Source organism: Elgaria multicarinata, chromosome 10, assembly GCF_023053635.1.
Source record: "Elgaria multicarinata webbii isolate HBS135686 ecotype San Diego chromosome 10, rElgMul1.1.pri, whole genome shotgun sequence".
NCBI lineage: Eukaryota > Metazoa > Chordata > Lepidosauria > Squamata > Anguidae > Elgaria > Elgaria multicarinata.
In genome coordinates, this window is record NC_086180.1 from 53,914,998 (window position 1) to 53,932,338 (window position 17,341).

Below are 17,341 nucleotides of genomic sequence, written 5' to 3' on the forward strand. Positions count from 1 at the left end.
GGCTTAACATTTTAAACTGATTTTTTGTGTGTATTTCAAATCAATACTTTGGCCATGTTTTGTTTTCCCAAAATAAAGTAAGAGTACTTCATCTAAGTTGACCTCTCTCTTTTAAAACTGTTTGATCAATTCCAAAGTATGATAGTAAATTTTTTAGGGGGGAATCTACGTATTATCTCTGAACAGCCCAGAGAGCTTTGGCTATTGGGCGGTATAAAAATGTAATAAATAAATATCTTCAATAAAAAATCATGATACGAAAATAAGATATTCAAGCAACATCCATCACCTACTTTTTCAATTAATTCATAACTCTCTTCAAGTTTTAGTGCTCTGTTTTGTACAGACGTTGCAGCTCTTTGATAGACATTTAGCCACTCCTGATAGTCATTTTCTGTAATCTCAGCAACAGCAAAACAAAGTGTTCTTAAGCCTAAAGAAATAAATGTCAATACAGTGTTAGATAAGTATCGGTTCTTTACCATTTTGCTTATGGACTCATATAGCACCTCAATACAAAAGATATCCCTTTTCATCTGAGTTGCAATAGGATTTGGAACTTGAACAGATAAATGCTTTCTGAATCTATAAAATGTCCATGGAAGCTTCAACCATTCTATCACATGTTGATATCCAGAGAGGTCGAGATATATAGACTAAGGCCTTAGCTAGACCGAAGGTTTATCCTGGGATCGTCCCTGCCTGCTCCCGGGATATCCTGTGTGTCATTTACATGAACAGGGATGACCCCGGGACAATCCCGGGATAAACCTTAGGTCTAGCTAAGGCCCTAGTTCACAGATCACAGCTCCCATGGGTTGTTTAAACCATAGGTTAATTGTAAATATGTGGGAGCGAGCATGCCGCTTCCTGACGGCTCAACAGTTTTCACTTTGCGAAATAACCAAGGAATGCTGTGATGTCTAAACCTGGCACTCTGAATTATGGAGAGAGAAAGAACCTATAGTTTTAACCCAACAACAAGCCATTGGTTAAAACTCTGGGTTGTTTCTCCCTCAACAACCCAGAGTGCCAGGTGCAGACGCCATGGTGAATAACACAGGAACAGCCATTTCTGGGTTGTTTGCAAGGTGGAAGTGGGAGCCAGCTCCCTTGCTTTCATGCAGATACAACTACCCCTAGTTTAAACAACCCATGAGTAGACATTACATGCATGCTGGGCACTAAAAAACACAAAGTAGTAAAGCCTGAACCGGTCATGAATCTAGACATCCCTTTCTTTTTTTAAAAAAACACATAGCAGAACTTGTGATTCACTGCCAAAATTAAGCCAATGTTATAAATTTCATTCTAATGTGCCAATACAAGACAGTTTTATCCTAATAATCCAATCCAACTGTATACAGGTGACCAGGTACATCAGGAACCAGGGAACTGCCATAACCTCCCAATCTCACCAGTCACTTGGATAAACAATATTATATCTCAGTGGTACAGTACCAAGCAAAGATGACATGTTTAAAACAACATAGGACAAAACAATTACTATTAAACTATTATTTAGGGAAAACAGACTAGAACATAAAATTAGTCACAAAAAATAACAACACAAAAATTGCGTGCTAATTTGGTTAACACTCCAGAGATGAAAAATGTTGTGTTGGGTCAAGATAATTATAGTAAATTTTAAAGAAAGTGATAATCTGGCAAGCATGATTAAAAGCAGCTGTCACTAAACTGCTACCCTCCAAAGAAAAAATCACAAGCTTCCTTATATGAGAATAGCTGCTTGTTTCAGGTATAGTGACTGACTGAATGTATCCAAAGCATCTTGTTTACATTTCAAGCTAAACCAAAGACTTAGTACTTGTTCATACAAGCTCTTCTTCATTTGATAACTGCTGCATCAAATTAAAACTTGCATGTGTGAATGGGCCTTCAGAGACATAATGCAGACAGAACTTTGATTTCCCCTCACATTACCTCAAACAATGCTTTTCTACTAGTAGTCATCAAGTTAAAATTAATCAAATGTTGAGAAATCAAATAATGAGTCATGCATTCCTTTGAAATGAATTGTCATGAAGAAGGAAGAACCATTATATTACACTGAACTAACTGTACTGAATGACCTGGTACACATTCAGAGCATTGCTATTATGTCAATATTTTATTTACAATGTACTAGTATGTTAATTAATAATACTCACCTTCGGTAGCAAATAGTTCTAAATGTTTCAAGGTAATCTCCTTGTATCTTGAATTTTCAGCCAGCCGATCATAAATTACTGAATCCTATAATGACATACAACATATAGAAGCAATTTTTTTTTGCATAACACTGAAAAAAGTAAAAGGATGAAATTGGCCAAAAGAGTAAGAACTACATTTCTAGTTTGAAGTATGGTACTGTAATTAATTTTGATTTATATATTTAGAATAGTCATATACTGCTTTTTAACAAAACGTTCAGTATAAACAAATGAACATTTTGTGGGGAAGGAGAGACAAGTTGAGTTTTTGATGCCTGGTATTACATGAATTCTGCAGCAGTTTTGCTCACCCTAGTGCATTCGCTGGTTGAACACAATATAGAAAGTCCGAAAAAGACGAAAGAAGGTCAGCAAGAGTAAGTACTTGCGAAGTCCTGAAACAAGTCTGACCACAATGGTGGTCGAAAAAAACCTGAGGGAATGGGCAGGAACCCTCAGAGCATGCCCAGTGGGACGGTAGGGGAGGGTTTCCACCAAAACGCGTTCAGCTATAGACGTTTCTCAATTTGATGCTCTGCACAGGCGCAGAGCCCATGTGTGTGATGCACAGAGACCATGAAGAAAAATGTCACCTGCTATGGATTAATAATACAAACAACCATTTTACCACATAGAAAATGTAGAGAAGTCTTAACAACCAATAAGGCTTCCTGACTTTATCACACATTGGAATGTGTGGCAGGGGAAAAAATAACATCACATTTTCTTTAATGTAGACAGTGAAGCAATATCATGGTAGAAAACATTAATCAGTAATCAGTAATTGGCCTATTTCTCCCATATTGCTCCACAACTTATAACTGATAAATATTAGTGTACAGAAATTTAAATAAAAATAACAACTTACAGCCCCTTTGCAGTACAGTCTTAATTTTCCTGTAGGTGTGCGGACAATCACAGACATTCTTTTCCTAGCACTGAAAGAGAGATATGTTCCATTTCAAACAGGTATTAAGTGACTTAGTGGGACAGAAGAGCCCTTTCAAATAAGCCTCCATAACATGAAGCATAAACATTGGTTCAGCATATCTTGAAATGAAAGAATGTTTACTCTAAAAAAATAGTTCAGAAAAAATAAATGTTCTCTAAAGCATGAACCCGAATTTAATAATTTTGCAATGTTTACAAAATGTTAACAAAATAGTCCATCTATGAAACGTTAGAAGTACTGGAAGTACTGGAAGATAGAAAGAACATGTATATCATTCTTCTCTAAAGAGAAAGCAAACTTTATTACTAATATTTAGAATTTGCACACTTCAACAAAAAGGGTTTGATCCTGAAGTTCCTGTGAGTGGATCTCCACTCATAGGATGTTCCTGGTTGAGGAAGCTGGCAGAAATTTCTAATGGTAACTCTTCCCCCTCCAGTGCCCTAAAAAGCTGCTCCAAATAGTTGAGGGACTCCGTAGAACAGTGTAGGAGGTGACATGTGGGAGAGGCTGTAGGAGGAAAATTGCCTCCCCCCTCCTTTTTTATTCTGGATCTAACCCAATAATTTATCAAGTATAGAATGTATTGCTCATAGTTTTCCAACTTAGTTTGTCCTAACTTGTAAGGAAAATTCCTTTACCAAGGACATAACAGCTTTTTAAAAGGTTCACATTAAATTCTCATGTGTTTAATTACCTTGTAAATTCTAGCACGTTTAGCAATTCATATTTTTCTTCCTGTCCAAGCTAGAAAAAAATGGGATACTGATTAATTTGTTGTTTTGAAAAGTTTTTCAATTGTATTTTGTATATTAGTAACAACAACTAACTCATTACTATTTTAGATGTACTTACAGATTCTATAATTACAGAGTCTGGTGTTCTTCCAGTGAAAACAAAATGAAGATGTTTGGCTGCTCTAACCAATGCTCCTTCATCTGTAACAAACCATTCCATTATTTCAGTAGCAAACTGATAAGACTAAAATGCTGAAACCTAGAATTTTCATTCTCATTATTTTTATATACTCTCTTGAGGTAATAGGAAGCAGCAAATTTGCAAAATTCAAGGTAACTTCCAGATGAGGTTTTTATCATGCAATCACCTGCTTCATTCATGAAATTTTACTGGGGCTGAGGTGGGATGTCCCAATATTGTCTTCCACTTGTAACTCTCCCACATTTTCCAACTGCTTCTTTTGTCTTTCCTCAAAAATTGTGCAAGTAATTAACGTTCGTATTAATCTTTTGTAGTCTTTTCCTACTTCCATTACTCAGGTTTCCCTTTTCTCTTAATAATACTGTCAGGTATTTACAATAGTTGCACTATGATCAATCCAAGTTTCTTTCTTTCTTTCTTTCTTTCTTTCTTTCTTTCTTTCTTTCTTTCTCCCTTCCAAACCTAGACCTTGTTCTTACTCAAAACTTAATAACATTTTATATTTGTGGCACTTTTAAAAAACCCTTCAAAACATGGGTTATTTGAGGATTGTCTAACCCTTAATACTACTGCTGCCTGAGTTCACATGATATGATAAGTTACGGCAGGCCACAGCATGCAAAAATGATGCTCGTGGGCACCTGCCACAACTCAACAGTCCCATAAGTAAATCAAGCCACGGTGGGCTGTCATGTCATGTGAGCCATGTCAGTCAGTCTGCTCAACAGAAATATAATATTTTAATAATAAATAATTTTAAATAATAATGATAAAGGTCTTACCTGGAGATGCAGCTTGATAAATTATCTTATCATCCTCTCTTTCTGGAACTGCTGTATGGCACACTGCCATCATTGTTAGGAATTCACAAATTATGGGTGCAGTTGGCTAATAATAATAATAATAATAATAATAATAATAATAATAATAATAATAGAATGAATTATCTTCATTCCAAAATTAAATGTTTTAAGTACATATTAATTGGTGAAAAGACAGCTATAAATGTAAGAGTATATTAAAATATTATATTTTATTAGACACACAGTGGATTTTATATTTAGCCAACCCTAGAACATCACTTATGGTACTAGCAGCCCATGAAATGGCCTGTGCCACCTCAGTGCATGTGGTTCTGCAATTCAAAGACCTGAGGAGCCAAGATAGAATAGGAGACTGATAATCCAAAGAAAGGTTTAGGTTATAGTTAAGGAATTCCCACTGGAATAATAAGAATAAGAATAAACCCTTGCAATAATACAGCCAAGGGCATTTATCCAATTTCACAGTATATTGTAACATGGAGGCAGCAAAACTTCTACTACTATTCAATAATAAGGGTTTCCAAGACTGATACCCTGATATGAAATACAATAAATGAAAGTGCACATTTTGCTCATGCTCCAAGGGCTCTGATGAATAGATGGAGGTCTATGTAACGATAGGCTTCTTTGTTCTTTTCTATGAAGAGGAGAACATGCAGCTTATTTTCTGTGTGAATGTATTTCCCCTTCATGGAAATTTAGAGTCAAGAAATGTCCATTGAATATGGTGCTTAATCTTTTCCCTTCATACCAGTTTTACACTGAAACTCTGCTTTGCAGCTACTGCTCCCACTGCAGTATACCAGATACATGTTTGCAGGGGCAGGGGTGGAGCAGCTGCTCCAAAATCACATTCTCCTGCAACAAAAGTGGCTGTCAGAGTTTTATTACATGTGTCTTCCTGAAATTTTTACTTAGGCCCTTATGCGAAAGTACATTTTATTTAAATTAATGGAGATTTATTCCACATACATATGGTGAGAATTGGGATATAAATTATTTTTCTGTATGTGATTTGTTCCTTTTGTTTGAATAAAATCTCCTTTTCTTCTTTCCATAACAATAACATATTTTTCTGTATCTTACATGTTTGTTTTGGAGGTTTTCCAGTAATGATGGATCACTAAATATTTTTTCTTCTCTGTCTTGAGAACTCTGCCTAAAAGAAAAAAAAACGTAACAAATATTAAATTTATCTATAACAACAGATCTCGTAGGCTGCACACTATAGAGCAGACACAGCTTCTAATTATTTCATTTTAGAACTTATACAGAAGTGCAATCCGTATTTATGAAGGCAATTTTAATTATTCTTCATTTGAGCACTTATTTATTATACACATTCAACTATCTTCCACACAATAAAATGCACATAAATGGGTTCAGGATAGAAACTTGATATAAAACAAATAGATATAATAAAACCAATGACAATTTGCAACCAATGGCTAGTTAAATATTATTTATTTTATGATTACAAAATCAAAGCATGACTTCCATGTATCAATTAACCATCACAAATTAGCCTCTGAGAACACGTAAGAGCCTCCCCTCCTTTCAACAGAAAAACACCTGTGCTACTAACAATCAAACTTTAACACTGCATTTGGAGTTTGCTGTCTTTCACAGTGAGGAGCTAGGTCAACTTGTAAACACTATATATCAACTTCTCTATGTAATTTTAAAAGTTCTTCCATAGTTAATGATAATAATACATAATATGAGTTTAAAAACAAAAAACAAGAAACACTGAAAGAAGATTAGTGCTTACCAATCATCTGTAGAATAGCCATAATCCTCTGATTCGGGAGAATGGCTGTATGAAAAGCAAAGGAGGTAGAGAAATACAGGAATGTAGCTGAGAAAGGCTTCAAGTTAGTGAGACACATAAAGGAGAATTTAGTGTAAAGAAATTAAATATAATGATCACAGAATAAAAAATGAAGAATTGATATATGCAGCACTGGCAGTCTATTGAGAGCAAACTGATTCAGTAGATGTAGGGAATGTCTACACCAGGGGAGGGGAGGATCTCACGATATGCTGACCACTAGATCCTCCCCCTCAGTCCACATGCGGCACGCGACGTCCAGGGAAGAAGGAGGACATCGCGCCCGCCATTTAAAAATAAATAAAGGACCTAGAGCGCACCTGCGCTCCAGCGCAAATGTGTGTGTAAAAAAAAAAAAAAAAAGAGCTCCATGCCCCATGCCCAGTTCCCGGCTCCTCGTGTTTACTTGCAAGGAGCCAGGACGAAAACGGGACAGCTGCCCACACCTCCTGTGATCTCAGGACAATCCTGAGGCCGAGGGGAAAATCAGGCTAAAAGCCGTCCCAGTTATCCCACAGAAATGGAGGAATCACCCCTCCCTGCCCCTGGGATCCCGTGTGTCATGGGATAAGCCATCCCCGGGATAAGCCATCATCTAGACATGCTCATAGAGACTGAACTAATGGAGTTTATATCACAGATGAGCTATGGCATCCTTGTGTGTGTTTGTTTTTTCTCTCTCTCTCTCTCAGGACTTATGTAGAAATAATTTAATTATGCAATGAATGTGCATTTGCTACTCTTTTGTTGCAAGGATCTCAGGCCCTTTCCTCCAGGTACTACATGTTGTGCTAAGCTCCTTTCAGGAGTTACTTGCAAAACAGCTGCCAGAGGGGAGAGGGGCCTCTCTCTCTTTTTTCCTCCCTCTTGTTGCTACCAAAGCACCAGAAGCAACAAAGTATTCAAAGTGGAAGGGTGTTGGAGGACTGGTGGGTGCATGGGTGAGTTGGAGGCAGGGGGCTTGGGGAACGGCTGTGGGTGGGATTCTTTTCTGGCTCAGATTAAAATCCAATCTGAAAAAGAATACAGGGTTTTAACATTTGCCTCATATTTAAGGCAAGCATTATGAGCTTCCGATACTTGCATTTCCAAGCCCCAAAATATGAGTTTGGGTGATATCTTTAGATGCAAATTATGACCAGTGATACAACTCCCTTCCTACCCACTGGCATCAGTTTGTGACCATTTTCCTGTATGGAAGTCTTGCAGGTGTGTTGTGAAGTTACTCATTTTATTTGCAATATTTTTATACTGCTTTTCCTAAGAGATTTATGATAAAAATAGACAAACAAGGTTTCCCACATTGTTTAATCGCTGTTAGTTTTAAGTTATCTGTTCCATAGAAAATTAACAACAAATAGCAATTCATTTTAGCAGTTCAACTGTAATGGGTTTTGATTACATTTACTCAAAACAATTTCATATTAAGGATCATCTCTTAAAATTAAAAGACACTTTTATAATTTTCATTTTCCAAACTAGTACATTTAGGCTGCAATCCAATAGGCACATACTTCTGAGTAAGTCTCAATGAACTCCTACATCATAAGTTTTGCACCTTTTAACTGAAGTAGGTTTTAATTGCTAAAGAGAATTCCAAAGCAATTTAATAGTTAAAACCTGACTTTATTGAAGTCCTAAATGTACAATAAAAACTCTTTTCACCAGACAAAATAGGAAAGAGTAGCTGAATAATTATTTAAAGAAAAACTTACCCATAGGCTATTCCTGCAATAGTACACTTCTTAAATTGCATTACATTGCATGTCAGGGTGCCAGTTTTGTCAGAAAATATGTATTTGACCTAAACAAATGTTAAAGCTCATTAACTTCTTTTCATTAAGTATACCTTAATATTATATCAAGATATTTGCACAGATAAAAGTATTATATGTTACCTAACACAGGTTCCAGAGTGAACATAGGTAAAAATAGTAAAAGAAAGAAGATTTAAAAGCAAACTAAAATTGTTCAATTTAAAAACAAAGGAACCCGAAAAACAGTGGCTAGTCAGTTGAAGAGGCTTCTCAAAACAGAGTTGTTTTCAGGAGGCGCTGGAAGCAGCCTAGTGTTGGCCCTGCCTGACCTCCAGTGGCAGGGACTTTCACAGAGAAGGGGCCACTACACTAAAGGCTCTTCTCCTGGTGGATTCCAATCAGGCCATAGCTCCATGTGAAATCACCAAGAGCATGCCCTCCAATGACCTCAGTGATTGGGCACGTTGGTAACGGAGAAAGTGCTCTCTCAGGTATCCTGGCCCCAAGTTGTTTAGGGCTTTGTACACTAGTACCAAAACCTTAAACCTGGCCTGGTAGCCAACAGGTAGCCAGTGCAATCCCCTCAGTAAAGGAGTTATATGCTGAGAAGAGGCAGCTCCAGACAGCAGCCGATCTGCTGCGTTCTGCACTAGCTCCAGCTTCCAGAGCAGCCTTAAGGGCAGTCCCACATAGAGCGCATTGCAGTAACCAAGTCTTGAAGTTACTAATGTTCATAGCACTGTGGCCAAGCTATTCCTGTCCAGAGGAGGCTGTAGCTGGCTATCAGGATTTTGGTGAAGACCTTGGGAACTGATAACAGGCTGAAGGGAAGGGCATGAAGCTGATACTTCTGGGCTCCATAGCTGAATGTTAGGTATCGGTGGTATCCCGATACCTAGACCTCTGGAAAGTCAATAAATGCCCTTCTGAAGTATACAGATTGGACTGCAAGGTTTCGACGTGCAATTTGTTCAGTTTTATCGATTTTTCTATTGATACTGTAAAAAATTAGAAAGGTGTCTACTTGGGATTCCTTTTTGGGGCAGGGGCGGCTTCTAGGGCAATCTTGGAAATTCTCTGGTGTGGCCAAGGTGGAAGACCAAGCCTGTCTTTGAACTGATACAGAAGGAAGGGAGAATGGAACGTTGGGAGTTACCATGAATTGTCCTTCTTGTCAGCTAAGACTGGACCTGGCAGAAATGAGTTAACTCCCTTCATCCATAAGAAGGTAGGGCTAAAAGATTGGTACATTTGGCACTGTAAGAGGAGACATACACCCCTCAGTCGGAGAACTTAAAACTCATGTGTCTGTTAAAAACTTACATTAGAATAACTGTGAACAGATAAAGCCACTCTAGTCATACCTCAACGTAAATGCGACCTGCTCAGAAAAACTGGGCCAAACAGATAGAAGAGAAAGGGAAGAATTGAATCATAGGATACCTTATCTCCCTAGTAGGGCACAAATGCGATACGCTGATCTCTACCCACTCAGATATAACAAAACCAGAAAAATGTGAGCCAAGGAAGGGACTGTCAGGTCCACCCTTCACTGACCAGAAAACACTTCATAGTAAGTCCAGCGTTCCATTCTCGGTCAGCGGAAGGTGGAGCCGACAGGAATGGAATGTCCAATAGTAGCATGTAGCATCCCAAGAACAGGGTGGGAAAGAGAAGGTTACAATACGCTCTGAAACACCCAATGTCTAAAGGACACATCTGAAGAAGCATATTTATCAGTCCTATAGTGGCATATAGAGGTGGAAAGCTTTGCCAAGGTAATTGCTTTAAAAATACCCTCCAGAGGGCCCCAAGCATCAAATTAGGAAAAACAACCTACCTGGCCAAGTTCTTCATTGAGATTAGATGTGCGAGCCATGGCACCAGTGTCTGTAGGTTCATAATGCATGTCAATATCCTAACAAAAGAAAAAGACAGCTTTTAAAAAGTTGGTGACCCATTCTTAAAAGTTTCATCCCACTTTTATGCATATTCCATGAAAGTAATGTCCATCATTGTTTATAAAACTTACTTTTATATAGATGCTCTAATCAAAATCATACGTGCACTTTGCAAAAAAAAAAAAAAAAAAAGGCCACTGGACCTGCTCAAGCCCCTGAATGCATTTGAAATAACTCTTTCAATCCTAGACTAGATCTTTAATTATTTCCTTTGAATGATACCCTCCTTGTCACGTTAAGAACTTTTGAAACTCCCTTCAGTTTAAAAAGCTTATAGATGGTGGGTGGGTGTTGTTCAAGAAACGCAAATCCAAAACTCCCTTGGAATGTGAAACTAGTTGCATGCCTCTTTGGATCCAAGCCATATTATATTGTGTACTACATAGTGTTATACTAACTTGGGGGAATTTCTTGCTGGTGCTTTTGATGAGGCTCTAGTCTCATTGAGGAATGGTGAGATGGAGAACTCTCTGGTATTCAGGACAGCTATGGGCAATAAAGCAACCAGGATGGCATGAATGCAAGGGGCACAAGTCTTGGGACAAACACTGATGAGAGTACATTATTGCGCCTAACGTGATGACAGGAAAGAACTCTAGTTTTGTTGCAATCATTGAGTCTTCAGGTAGCTGTATAGCAGAGGTATTCCAGCTGGTGAAAGAGTTAATAAGATCAGATCAAGTGGTTGAAATAGGACAGCCTTAGGGCAACTGCTCTGATAAATTTAGAAGATAATGTGAGGGAATAACCACACATGGAACTTGACATTGCTGATCCAATAGAGATGTCCAGAACAGCGTTTAGTCAGATTTTATGGTTCTCGCAGCCTTCCGTGGACAAGGTCCTTGGAAAGGTCCAGCCAACCATGAGTATATTTGGCCCTTGTCCTTCATGGCTTGCGATATCTAGCGGTGTGTGTATCCAAGCAGTAGTAAATGCCTTTTTGACGGAGGAGGTGGAGATAATAGCCTTGAAAGAACTTCCACTCCTAAAATAAGCCCTCCCTAGAACTACTGCCCAATTGCAAAAATCCTCTTTTGGGGCAAGGTTCTTGAGAAGTTGGTGGCCAGGCAGCTCCAGGAGCAGTTGGAGAAAGCAGACTAACGACCCAATTCAGCCTGGCTTCAGGCCGAGATTTGGCACTGAAATGATCTTGGTCACCCTCGTGGATGACCTTTTCTTGGAGAGGGGAGAATTTGTCCCTGTTGATTCTCCTGGGCTGTTCAGAGGTTTTTGATATCATTGAACATAATAACTTGCTTTGTCAGCTTTATGGGATAGGGACTAGGGGCACAGTGAAATAGTGGTTCCACGCCTACCTGCAGGATCATTTCCAGAAAGTGGCATTGGGGGATCTCCGCTTGACTACATGGCAATTGTGTTATGGTGTCCCATAAGGATCCATTATGTTCCCCACATTCTTTAACTTCTATATGAAGCTGCTGGGAGAGGTCACCAGGGGATTTGAGGAGTGGTAGCAGCAGTATTCTGATGACACCCCAGCTCTATTTCTCTTTTTCATCTAAGTTAGTAGATGATGTATATGTGCTGGATTGGTGTGTGGAGGCATAATAGGTTGGATAAGAACCAATAAACCTATGACTGAATCCTGACAGGACAGAGATATCGTGAGTGGGCAATTCTTGAGTCCAGGAATTGGGTAGGCAGCCTATTCTGGATGAAGTTGCACTCCCCCTGAAAGAGCAGGTGTGTAGTATGGCAGTACCCCTCAATCCAATATGCCCAGTTTCAGCTGATGTGCCAGCTGCGACCATTCCTAGACAGAGATAACTTAGCCACTGTGACCCATACCTACTAACTTCTCATTTGGATTATTGTAATGCATTTTACATGGGGATCCAATTGAAAATGATCTGGAAATTACAACTGGTGCAAAATACAACTGCCAGAATGCTGATAGGGACTGCTGACAAGGAGTATATAATACCGATCCTGAAAGAACTGCAGTGGTTGCCTATCTGCTTCCAGGCCAAATTCAAGCCACTGGTATTGATTTAAAGCCCTAAACGACTTGGGACCCAGATATCTGAAGAAATGCTTCCTCCTGGAACAGCCTGCCTTTATTCATAGCTCTGGGGGAAGTTTGTCCCGTTGTCCCATCATTAGGGAAAGTACATCAGGTGGTGACACGAGATAGGCCCTTCTCTCGGTTGTACCCTGATTTTAGAATGCACTCCCTGATGAGGTACATCTGGTGCCAGCTTTATTGACATGTCAGTAGCAGGCTAAGACCTATTTTTCCTCCTGGGCATTTATAAGTGGTTAGTTGCTGCAGTAATCAATTCTCACTTATTGTTTTATTGATTTTATTATATAGTTATTTATTGTATTTTATTGTTTAAATATTGTTGTTACCCACCTTTGAATTTTATGAAGGCTGGGGTATAAATACAAATAAATAAATATATTCAGGCAGGTTCCTACACCCCTTATTATTTATTTTAAATTATTATTTATAATAATAATAATAATAATTTATATAATAACATTATTATTATTATTATTATTAATAATAATAATAACAACAACAACAACTCAAACATAAGGGCTATTCATAAAATGTCCTCTCACCCCATGTGTATAACCAAGATGTAAAGCTGAACCTGTTGGCCTTCTCTTTCACATCATCAAACTCCCAGCTTTGCTCCCAACCTTTGTATGTTGAACAGAACATTAGCAGGGGGAGGGGGTGGTTCTTGCATACAGCTATTGTATGTATAAGATCTGCCTTTGTCAATAGTTTACGCAATATAGGAATGTTGGGGGCCAGGCTAGAAGACAAGATGTTGGGTGCAGGGCCAGCAGGTGCAGTTCCACTTTCTCAGCATATGCATTTAGAACGGTGGTTTGAATCCTGTTACAGTAGTGCTGATTTCCTAAGGTTCTATGGGTCAAAAAGCCCATAGGAATTTATAAAAGTACTGGAGCAGACACTGTTCCTTTGCACAATATACATAAACTAGGCTTAGATTCCAGACTGTTATAAAGAAATGGATTGTGCCTTCAGGTGGTACTAGGACCAATCAAGATCTTGTAGCTACCTTAGCACAATGGCTCATAAGGTTGGGTTGTAAGGAATGTCATCAATCTATACAATTGAAAGTTTATGTAATGATACCCAAAAAAACTATATGAAACTATATTTCATCTTGCAATTAAATCTGTATTACCTTAATAAGACAGTTTTTCAAACCAAAGAATTAATATTGTATATTTGCATTTATTCTTGAAATTGCTCATTAAAAGGTCTGCAAATAGTACATTAATGTTCCTATTTACCCAATTTATGAAATATGCTTGAATAAATTTAACCACTTCTAGTGTAACTAACAAGCTGATTGGAATGAGATTATTGAAGAGAATTATAAAGGTCAGGAAATTCAGTCCAAAATTATTAGCTCCACCATCTGTTAAAAAGAAAGAAAAAAGTGTGAAATAAGAACAGTGCAAATAAAGAGCAATGCTTCCATAAGATTATCTAACACAGGAGTCCCAACATTTTTGGACCCAAAGGCATATCTGGAAATTTGAGAAAGTGCTGGAGACACCATCACAAACTGGCTCCCATGGAGGATGTGGCTAGTCATATAATGGCTGCCTTGGGGGCCTGAATAGTCAAAAGAGGTGTGGGAGAGAGAAATAGTGAGGCTAGAGGCTGGGGAATTAGCAAGGCAAAAGGGAAGAGGGGAGAAAGAGCAAAGCTAGAGTCTAGGAGGGGTGAGAAACAGCAAGATAAAGAGGTATGTGGGAAAGAAAGAGCAAGGCTAGGGGATAGGAAGGGAGAGAAAGAAGAAGGCTAGGGATGGGGAAGGGAGAGAAAGAAGAAGGCTAGGGATGGGGAAAGGAGAGAAATGGGAATGAAAGGGTTTGATTGGAGAGAAATAGCAAGGCTAGAGGCTGGAGTGAAAAGATAGAGAGAGAACAAACATGAAGCAATTCTTCCCTTCCCTTCCTGCCTGCTGAACAGCTGATCAGTGGCAGGTTAAGGAAAAGGAAGGAGAACCTGGCACCCTAACATTTTCCTGTTATAGGGGCAGGGAGTAGAGCGCTTCCTACGTGATGTTGGAAGTCCCTGTGGGATCCATGGCACCTGCAGGTGCTGTGTTGGGTAGCATTCTAAAAGCTTACTTTAAACGATTTTAAATTAAAGTTGAAACAAATTTCTCCTTGCACCATTGTCCTGACAAAAATCCTGCTATTTGCTCTGAGAAACTGCTAATGGCATCAATTGCAGCTTGCCTCCAATGGCAAATAGCAGATGGGGAAGAGGGTATCATGGTGCAGGTGGTCTTGCTCCTGATCACACACAAACCCTGCTGCAATTTAAGCTCTTTCCACAAAGAACAGGTACATGAAATGCAATAACACAATTCACATATCATCTAGTTTGCCCCTGGAAAAATCTGTTCTTCAGTGAACTTTTATATATTACTGCAAGCATATAAAACAATACCTTAAGTTGCCAATAGTTAAAACAAAAATGTTTAAGATCTTTAGTCAATATGAACAAAAGCACTGTACTTTAATGAGTTACTAATTCAAAGATGTAATACATACATCACTGACAACAAATATTTTGGTGCTTACAGTTTAGATTGATATACCAGTCCTTCTCCTCATGTTTTTGATTCCATATAACTGAACCAATGGAACAAATCAAAGATATAGCAATAAGTATGCAGAACAAAAACAGAATTTGGATATTTGTAATTCTTTCCACATTAGATAGTTTAAGAGGTGGGCTTGTTGAGTTCTGTGGATGAAATGAAGAGAATTTTCAAATAAGAAAAACATGGACATGTGATTTTAATGTTGTGCTTTCCAACTACATTTTCCTATTTCATTTATTTTCAAAGACAATTGCATATGTAGCCTTCCCCACAAGTGTTAGAAAAACAATACAACAATTTGCCCATTTCATACATTCTAATGAAGGTATACTATAATAAAAAAAATAACATATTTTACTACGGCATGCTTAAAAGAATTTGGGTTTACAATTGAAAGTAAAATCTCTTGACATATTTCAAATGATGCAATTTTTGTACTTAATAACAGGGATGGCCCAACCATTTTAGCAAGTGTGCCCTCAATCAAGTCTAAAGTAGTTGGTAGCATGACTCTTGTATATATACAGCCCGGTGATTTGTCTTGGGTTTGCCTCTAAGTCTACTGAACAGACAACAGCATTGGGCTCGAAAGGGATGCAGTGATTAGCCCTGATCCTGTTCTACAATAGCTTCAGCTATTGGGCGGTATAGAAATGCAATAAATAAATAAAATAAAATACAACCAAGCTCATGTGTCCTCCTGCTCCTATGTCATAAACTATGGCTTCATGTGCTATTAGTACCCATGAACTACAATATCCAAGCAAAAATGAAAGATTATTCATAATTATAGGACAAACCTGCATGAGTTTTGTATCGTGTCCTGTATAAACAACTATCCCATGAACCCATTGTGTATTTCTTAGTTGAGCTCCACGCAAAAGAATTTGATCAGGTCCCAGTGGAACTGTGCTAAAAAGAATAAAACGAAAGTGAGTTAAGGTGAGTTTAGAGTAAAATACCCATTTGGAGTAAAACTAATAAATATTTATTTTGTCTTGGTTTCTGACCTATTTCTCATTTTATAGTACCAGAGTGCAAACATGGGAAATAATAGAAAGAAACTATATATTCCCTTTCCAGACAGTGCATCCATGGGTTTGAAGAAGTGATTTGTTTGGGAGAATGTTTAGGCCATCTTTATACCAAATGCAACTTTCATAAGGTGTTTGAAGCCAAGGCCAATGGACAATATAGTCTAATCTCTATCGTAAGGTGGGGTGGTGCTATAACATCCCTGCTCAAGTTCCATTTTTAAAAACTAAGCTCTCTTTATTTCTAATTGAAACTGTTCAACTCCTACAATCCTTTCATTCTAATTTCTCTTCTTTGCACCTGATCTACTGTAAATATCCTGTTTGACAATGTTATCAAAATAAGTTACAGAATTCCAAATCATTATCTTGTACCAATATTTCTTTATTCCTATTAGACATGCGCTGGATAATGTGGGGGTTGGCAACCTTTTTGGCCCGTGTGCACGTTTGGCAATTTGATAAACTATACTGGGAAAAGTCACAAAATGACTGCCAAGAGAGGTATAGCAAAGGACAAATAGCTGCTCAAAAGACTGAGAACAGATAAAGATGGGAATCTGCGTCTCAACACACTAAACAATCCCTTTGAATTCAGAGTTTTCAGCACCAAAGAAACCTATTTCACAGCAATCTTAGCTGATGGTAAGAAAATGTGCTAATTAAAAAAATGTGGGAAGTGTAGGGCTAAAACAAGGCTTTTTAAGTGGCTAACAAAATGGTAATGTTTTAATTGTGCTAGCACTGAATCCCATTCAGGAACTTTCTTCCGCTCCCTTGCCCATCTAACAAGTGATCAATACTGACACCTTGATTAATTCAATTGCATTATGAAGCAGTATCTTTTATTTGCTAGGTTTATGTGTATTATGCTGCTGTCTATACACTACAACTTATCATAAAGTAATGTGCACCCTTAAAAATCTTAAATTGTTTTGTATCTAAGCTGTTAGTCCTTTGGAGCTTATACGTTAAAGATCACAGTATAAATGCTCCTTCCATGTCATACTGATAGATAAGTTCAAATTGGTGAACTTGTGTTTTTCCCATGGATAGGATTATGTTCCTTGATGGCTTGGGTGCCGTCCTCAGAGAAAGACAGGACTGAAAAAGCTATTTCCCATTTATCTTCCTATACATGAGCAGAACAGAGGTTTCCCAGAAAGAAACTTCCATTTCTTCCCTTGTAGGTGGTGGAC

The 17,341-nt window shown here is 38.1% G+C and overlaps 1 protein-coding gene across 3 annotated transcripts in view; it reads right to left on the reverse strand.

Annotated features, from left to right (window-relative positions):
- Positions 1-17,341, reverse strand: part of ATP8A1 (ATPase phospholipid transporting 8A1) — a 234,655-nt gene that overhangs the window by 166,356 nt on the left and 50,958 nt on the right. For all 3 annotated transcript variants that reach the window (XM_063136399.1, XM_063136398.1, XM_063136400.1), the window contains 13 exons: positions 15,909-16,020; positions 15,086-15,251; positions 13,778-13,905; positions 10,357-10,434; positions 8,475-8,563; positions 6,700-6,744; positions 6,015-6,087; positions 4,887-4,992; positions 4,021-4,103; positions 3,863-3,912; positions 3,082-3,151; positions 2,172-2,256; positions 294-433 (listed from right to left, as the gene is read on the reverse strand). In XM_063136399.1, the coding sequence (XP_062992469.1) occupies positions 294-433; positions 2,172-2,256; positions 3,082-3,151; positions 3,863-3,912; positions 4,021-4,103; positions 4,887-4,992; positions 6,015-6,087; positions 6,700-6,744; positions 8,475-8,563; positions 10,357-10,434; positions 13,778-13,905; positions 15,086-15,251; positions 15,909-16,020 (1,225 nt within the window). The remainder of the gene's footprint in view (positions 1-293; positions 434-2,171; positions 2,257-3,081; positions 3,152-3,862; positions 3,913-4,020; positions 4,104-4,886; positions 4,993-6,014; positions 6,088-6,699; positions 6,745-8,474; positions 8,564-10,356; positions 10,435-13,777; positions 13,906-15,085; positions 15,252-15,908; positions 16,021-17,341) is intronic.